The 8,294-nt window shown below is 40.4% G+C and overlaps 1 protein-coding gene across 1 annotated transcript in view; it reads left to right on the forward strand.

The window, feature by feature from the left end:
* Positions 1–6,426, forward strand: part of LOC102827893 (protein sel-1 homolog 2-like) — a gene marked incomplete at its 5' end in the record, with an annotated part of 67,077 nt that extends 60,651 nt beyond the window's left edge. Inside the window, 2 exons of the mRNA XM_006877977.1 lie at positions 5,067–5,195; positions 6,307–6,426. Coding sequence (XP_006878039.1) covers positions 5,067–5,195; positions 6,307–6,426 — 249 coding nt within the window. The remainder of the gene's footprint in view (positions 1–5,066; positions 5,196–6,306) is intronic.
* Between the last annotated feature and the right edge of the window lie 1,868 nt (positions 6,427–8,294).

Below are 8,294 nucleotides of genomic sequence, written 5' to 3' on the forward strand. Positions count from 1 at the left end.
TTAGGAATAGATGGAGTGGCTGGGGAAACAGGACTCAGGGAGGGAGAGGAGCTGTTTGCTGACAAGAGAAGCAGCGATGCCAAAGATGGAGGCAGAGACTATGACGTGGAGAGATGGAGGGACTGGGGACTCTAGACCCAGAGAGTGAGAGGGGCTGTGTGCTGAACACCAGGGAGCAGGCTTGCAGGATATACCCTTTGGTTGGTTGATGATGCATAGAGGGGATTGTAACTATGGCAAGAAAATGATACACAATAGGATGAATGTGAAGCTAATGTTCTCCCATGTAAACCATTACATAATTCACAATAAAGCATTAAAAAAAAAAAAAAACTCACCTTGCAGTCTAATGCATTAATCCACAGCACCACACCAAGAATCCTTCAATATTGAAACATGAAGCTTGAATTTTTTATTCAATTCTTTCTGCTTCAGAATGCTGAGCATGTTCTTTTTTGGCTTTCTAAATCCAGGCCTGTTCACATTTTGTTATAATACTTGACTTTATCTTCTTGAGCTGCCTTTTGAAATTTTCACTTAAACTCCTTTACTTTATTTCTTCCGTTAGTTGTACAAACTCTACATTCAAGACACAGCAAGTTTCAGAGTTTCTTCTGACATCATTTTGGTCTTTTCTTTCTTTCTTGTCTTTCAAATGTATGACATTCTTGATGTCATCACACAACTCCTCTAGTCTTTGGTCCTTACTTTTCAAGGCATCATATCTATCCTTGAAATGATCTCTAAATTCAGATGAAATATACTCAAGGTCATATTTTGGCTCTTATACACTTGTTTAATTTTCTTCAGCTTCAGACTGAACTAGAGTATGAGCAATTGATGGGTCTGTTCTACAGTCAGCCCCTGACCTTGTTTTACTGATCTTATAGTACTTCTTCATCATGTCTTCCCACATGTGTAACATGCCCATTCCATCTGGCAGGGTCCACATGTATAGTCACTGTTTATGTTGCTGAAAAAAAAAATCATTGCAAAAAAATATTTTGCAATTAAAGTGGTATTCAGTTAACAATACAATTATTTCATCTAAGATGCATCAGACAACTGAAGATAAAAATGAAAAATTACCATCCCCATATATATCTAATTTGTGCTAGAACCTTCTTTAAGTTACCATGGCAATCTACAGCCCTCATACTTTATCAGGCAAGATTAGTGGTTATTAAAAATACCACCAGGACAGAGCTAGCACATTCAGTAGTATGTTAACTATACTTAAAAAAAAGACACTGTATAGTTAAAAAGCAAATCTTACACAGTCTTACATTTCCATTTTTTTTTTTTTCTTTAAAAGAAGTGAGTTGTGTGCAGGAGGGTTAAATGCTTTACAGACAAGAAAAAAAGAACTTCACAAGAACCAATTTAGTCATCATCATCTTCATCCTCTTTGTCCTCCTCCTCCTCTTCATATTCCTCATCTTCTTCCTTCTTTTTCTTGCTTTTCTCAGCCTTGACAACTCCCTTTTGGGCTGCATCTGGCTTCTCTTTAGTCTAGTAGGCAGTGCTATCCTTTCATATTTCTTCTTCAGCTCAGTGGCCCTCTTCTCTTGTGGCTGCTTGTCATCTGCAGCAGTGTTATTCCACATCTCTCCCAGTTTCTTTGCAACATCATACATGGATAGTCCAGGACGCTCGCCTTTGATTTTGGGATGATACTCTGAAAAAACCAAGAAGGAGGCCTCTTGAAGTTCAACATCCGTGAACTTCTTTTTTGTCTCCTCTTCAGGCGGGATATAGGTTTTCATTTCTGTTTCATAACGGGCCTTGTCTGCCTTTGCCATGTCTTTCAAGTTTCCTTTTTCGTTAGCAGACATAGTCTTCCACTACTCTGAGTACTTCTTAGAAAATTCTGAGAAGTTGACTGAAGCATCTGAGTGCTTTTTCTTGTGCTTAAAAAATGCATAGGACAACATTTTGCCTCAGCTTCTTAGGGTCTTTTTTTCCCCCATTCACGAGACACAAAGTGCAACTAGTGCCTTCTGACCCTGCCTGGCCCAGCTCTGCTTCCATGGAGCCTAAAGTACTGCAATAACTGTGAGAGCGGGAGTCAGACGCTTTACCGAACAACCTCCAGCATCATTTCTATCTCCAAGGCTATATTATCCAACTACTGGTCCTTCCTCTTTGTTTCCAATTTTTATATTCTAATCATTTGTAATTATCAATGTCTCTTGATTGCATGCTTGAACAATTTAAGGCTGAAGAAGTTGATAGAATTCGTCAGTTTCTTCATCATTGACTTTAGTGGTTGTGGGTAAATTGGAATAATAGTTGTATTAACTTATATTCCTTGTAAGGATATAGAATTTATTCTACTACAGACAGAAGTACTTGCAGATCTTGAAATATTCTTTTTGATAATGAATAGGACCACATTTCTCTTGAATTTGTCACTCCTAACCATGTCCTGGTGTGGCACTGTGGGCTAATGCATCAGACTGCAGTCGTTTGAACTGAAAGGTCGTGAACTTCAAGCTCACCAGCTGCTCCTTGGAAACCTTAAACAGGATAGCTATGGGTGAGAATTGACTTGACGGCACTTCACAACAACAACCATGGTAATTGTTCAATTCAAAATGCCCAACACCTGTTGATTCAGGTTCACTAATACATAGGATATCTATGTTTATGCATTCCATTTCATTTTTGATTGGTTCCAATTTTCTTAGATTCATACTTATTACATTCCACATAGTGTTATTAATGTTTACAACAGTATCTTCTCATTTGGAGTCATGCCCCATCCACAGATGAGCTCCTGAAAGCTGACATGGAATGAGGGACATCACTGCTGACAACAGGTGGATTTTGCCTAAAAGCAGAGAATACCAGAAAGATGCTTACTTGTCCTTTATTAGACTAGGCAAGAGCATTCAACTGTGTGCTTCATAACAAACTATAGATAACATTGTAAAGAATGGGAATTCCAGAACACTAAACTGTGGTCCTGAGGAACCTGAACATAGACTAAGAGACAGTCATTTGAGCAGAACAAGAGGGTATTGACTGTTTGAAAATCAGGAAATGTATGTGCCAGAGTTGTATCCTTTCACCATACTTATTCAATCTGTATGCTGAGTAAGTAATCCCAGAAACTGGATTATATGTAAAAGAACATGACATCAGGATTAGAGGACTATTCAGAAACAACCTGTGATGTGCAGATGGCACAACTTTGCTAAATGCTGAAAGTGAGGAGGACTTGAAATACTGATGAAGATCAAAGACTACATACAGCCTTCAGTATGAAGTGGACCTCAGTCTAAAGAAAACAAAAATCCTCACCACTGGGCCAATAAATAACACCATGATAAATGAAGAAACGATTGACGTTGTAAAACACTTCATTTTGCTTGGATCCATAATCAACACTCATGAAAGCAGGAGTCAAGAAATCAAACAATACATTTCATTAGGCAAATTTGCTGCAAAAGACCTCGTTAAAGCGTTAAAGAGCAAAGATATCAGTGTAAGCACTAAGGTAACCTGACCCAAGCCATGGTATTTTCAATCATCTGATTGAATTGCATATGAAAGTTGGACAATGAATAAAGAAGACCAGACAAGAATCAATGCATTTGAATTATGGTATTAGTGAAGAATATTGAAAGTAGCATGGACATCCAGAAGAACAAACAAATGTGTCTTGGAAGAACTACAGCCAGAATGCTCCTTAGAAGTGAGAATAGTGAGACTTTCTCTCTTGTACTCTGGAAATGGTATTAACTCCAGGAGAGGGCTCCAGGAAGGACCAATCCCTGGAGATGGACATTATGCTTGGTAAAATGAAGGCAGTAAAAAAGAGGAGCTCTGGTAGCGTAGTGATTATGAATTGGGCTGCGAACCACAAGGTCAGTAGTTCGAAACTACCAGCTATTCCACAGGAGAAAGATGAGGCGTTCTGCTCCCGTAAAGATTTACAGCATTGGAAACCCTGTACAGGGTCGCTATGAGTCGGAACCGACTCCACGGCACATAACAACAACAACAAAAAAGAGGAAGACCCTCAGGAGATGGACTGGCACCGTGGCAGTAACAATGCACTCAAACCTAGTAACAACTGTGAGGATGGCGCAGGACTAGGCAGTATTTCGTTTTGTTGTGCATAGAGTAGCTATGAATCAGAACTAACTCGATGGCACATAACAACAACATATACATTTATATTTGTCTTAGGGATGTATACTAAGAAGCTCTGGTAGCGTAGTGGTTCCAAATCAGGCTGCGAACCGAAAGGTCAGCAGTTCGAAACTACCAGCTGCTCTGTGGGAGAAAGATGAGGCTTTCTGCTCCCATAAAGATTTACAGCCTCAGAAACCCTGTTTAGGGTCAATATGGGTCGGAACCAATTCAACGGCACTTAACAACTATTAATAAGTAGTCTTCTCCTGCCTTAAGTCAATCACACCTGAAAAATCACACCAGGAATATCAAAGAAAACTTTTTGGGAATTGCACTCATTTCCTATACTGCTGTAACAAATCACCATAAATTTAGTGGTTTAAGACAACACACATTTATTATCTCACAGTTTCTATTTGTCATAAGTCCAGGTGAGCTTGAATCTATCCTGATTACAATTTCACAAGGTGGAAATCAAGGTTATTCTTTAATGCAATTTTCTTACCTGAAATAAACTTCCATGCTCTTTCAGATTGTTGTAACTGTAAGGCTGAGTTCCCTGTTTCTTTGCTGGCTATCTACAATCCTTTACATCCTTCCTGGTAATGAGTAGTGTCCCTCCCATGTTTTGAATCTCTCTGACAACCTCTTCTGCCCTCAACCAAGAGAAAATTGTGTTTAAGGGTTCATGTGACTCTTTTGAGTCTGTCTTGGTAATGCAGTATAATCTCCTAATCTAAATGTCCTTAAATTTAGTTACATCTGCAAAGTCTGCTATGCCATATAGCATAATGCAGTCACAAGCTCTTAGAATTAGGGTCATTTCTTCTACTATGGATAATCTTTCAAACAATCTTTTCTGTTTACTTATCCCTAAAAAAATCTGCATTTAATGAGTGTTAGGACTATTTTTCTCTTTCTAGGACATTCACTTGGCCAGGAGATTTTATGACATGGCTGCTCAAACAAGTCCAGATGCATACCTACCCGTCTTCTTTGCACTCATGAAACTGGAAACTGTGCATTTCCTCCGTGATATCCTGTTTTTTGATGTAAGTTTATCTCAAGTATGCCTCAAATCTCTGAAAGCTTCTATGGGCAATTCTTAGGGATAGAGTGAAGAGGCCTCTCGGGTAGTCTTTTGCAGATAAGTGTTCCTTTAGTAAGTAGTATTCAAAGCCTTATGCTTACCATATAGAGCAATTCTGCTTGTTATACTAAGTATGTGTTGATACTTCACAATATCATCAGTGAATGCATTCAGCAGATACTATGAACTGAGTGAATATTTTACAGAGGAGATCCTCAGTTTTACAGTCAACAAATCATACTTTGTTTCGTCTCAGTGACTGAAATAATCCCCTCCATGTAACATTTATCCTGCCTTCACTGTTTCTGTTTCCATTCCTTCTTCTTTTTGAACCCCTCTGAAGTATTTCCTTGGGTAAATGCTGCCCTTTTATCTCAAACAGTTGTCTGTTCTATTTGTTTGCACTCTTTACTAATGCTATTGCCCCTCTATATATCCATCTATACTTGGCTGAAAATTGAACCACTTGGGTAAGTTCATTTCCAGACCTGAAGAGTGACTGAGGACTATAGTCATGGGTTCCATCAGTCCCTAGCTGACCAGCAAGCCTGGTCTTTTTTATGATTCTGAGTTTTGTTCCTTATTTTCTCTTACTTGATTCATGACCTTCTAATGTGATCCCTTTCAGAGCATTGGTAGTGGTAACTGGGCCCATCTATTTCTTCTCATCTCAGGGTCATAGAGACTCAGAAGATATTTTTAAAGCACTTACTATGTTCAAAATCCTAAGCAAAATAACATGTACTATCTATACTTGTTCCAAGCATAGTTCTTGCTATCAAAAACCTGAGGCTGGTAAATAGATGACAGGTGACACGTGGTACCACAAAAAATTTAATTAGAAAACTATAGAAAATAAATTTTATGAATCTTTGCACTTAATCTAAAAGTGCCAGTATGCCCTCTGTGAGAACTGTAAGCAAGCAAAAACTCATATCTTCCAAGGGTGAGGGATGTAGTAAGGTTGAGGGGGAATCTGAGTGTTCTTAGGGATGAAGTGGGGGAGGAGATGGTGGTCTTGAAAGGGCAGAGTGGCTCAGAATTTCTTCTGACAGAGTGTCTCTTGCCTGCAGTTTACAATGAGATGGAAATGGGTGAAACTGGATAATGACCTTGGACCATACTGGGATTTATTTGTGATTGGCCTACTTGCCGTGTTGCTGATCATCTTGCTTAGAAATCGGCACGCATAGGATCTGGACCATGGGAAAACCTGCTCATGGGAATCAGTTCACTCCAAGACAGCCTCACTAAATAAAGAATTTCCTCATCCAAATCAAGCATCTGCTCCAGATTGCCTGCATAAGTCTATGGTGGAAAGTTAACAAAGTTTGAAACCTCAGAGAAACTACTTCAGACTTACTACTTGGTTGAGTTGATTACTCAGGAAGAGGTGGGAAACAGCCACCTAAGAATTAGTTACAACTTGTAATCTTAGTGATCTAGCTCTGAATTAGGAAAAAGCTATCACCCATTGTCAACAATGTTAGTTATAACAATAGTTCCCTTTGGAGGAGGACAAGCTGGGTTTCTTTGCTCCTGCCGACACACTGGGGAAGGGGGGAAGGAGGAGTATGGGAAGGGCAGGAAACAGACCCTTCAGAAGTTGATAAAGATAAAAATCACAGACAGATTCTTCATCTTGTGGGAATGATCCTGTGAGATACTTGTAGAGCTAAATAGTAGCCGCATTTCATGCCATGCTGTGCCTGGGATATTGACTTGAACTTGTCATAGAAGCCTTATATCAAAACTCCTTTAGTAGCTGTGTAGTAAAATATGCATTTCAGTCTGTCCGACACTGTACCCTTCTCCTTTGACCCTCATTGGAACCCTGTTCTCCTTGGTTAATTCTCCATTGGTCTATTCACAGAGAGAGAAGGTACCAACTTCCTGGGACAATGACTAAAGGGTGCAAATTCTCTCTCTTGCCCAACAGAAAAGGTGGTGTCTAAGGTTGGGGGCAGGGGCGGGGGCTGGTGGGAAGAGTGTAGAAGATCCACAACTAGGCATGAATCTGTTCCTTAGCTATTCTACCTCTCTGAACCTCAGTTCCCTTATTTGTAAAATGTAAAAATAATATATATCTTCTTGTCATTAGCTTCCACTGCGAGACCCGCAAATCACGGTGATCCCATGCACAATAGTTGCCCAATCCTGTGCCATTCATATGATCAGTTGTGGATTGGACCATTGTGTTCCATAGGTTTTCCCAGACTGATTTTTGGAAGCACATTTCTAGGCCATTGTTTACGACTCATCCTGTCTGGAAATGCCATTGAAACCTACCCAGCATCATAGTAACACAGAATCCACCACTGAAGATAGGTGGTGGATGCTCATGAGGTGCACTGCCAGGAACAGAACCCAGGCCTCCTACATGGAAGGGAAGAATTTTACGATTGAGCCACTACTGCCTCATAAGACCCATCTTAGAGAGCTGGTATGTGAATTCGGTAGGATGATGTATATAAAGGAACAGGACCTGGCAGTTAGGATGAGCTCCATAAATGACAACTTTAACACCCTTTAAAAACTCATAGAGTCTGAGGCAAGATGGCAAAGTAAGCAGATGCATTGAGCAAACCCTCAGCAATAAAGACATGGGAAATGAAGTGAAACAGACACAGATGGTGATCCTGGAACCCTGAATATCAGAGGATAGGGCAGAGAAGTGGAAGCTGAACAGGAGCAGTGAGAGAGAAAATAAGTGGGTGGACTGTGGGCTGGCTTGGGCAGTGCGGCCATCTTGAGTTTTTTGCAGCTGTTGATATAGTGTCTTGCAGGCACAGGATGCAGCTGGAGGCTGTTGGCAACTGGGTCCAATTTTCCCTAGTTCCCATGCTCTCCTGGTAACCAGGGGTGTAACCAGTCCCTGCCCTCACCAACCCAGCAGCCAGTGGGCACCCTTCCTGCACATCTCTGCTCTGCATGGGGGCTGGCAACTGGCATAGTGCCACTGCTTTTGGAAGCATGTGAACTCACCCTGAACTATGCTACCCAAACAGTGAACAGAGAATTAACTGCTTTCAAACTTCCAGTCTCTACCACATCCACCAGG

Source organism: Chrysochloris asiatica, unplaced genomic scaffold, assembly GCF_000296735.1.
Source record: "Chrysochloris asiatica unplaced genomic scaffold, ChrAsi1.0 scaffold00741, whole genome shotgun sequence".
NCBI lineage: Eukaryota > Metazoa > Chordata > Mammalia > Afrosoricida > Chrysochloridae > Chrysochloris > Chrysochloris asiatica.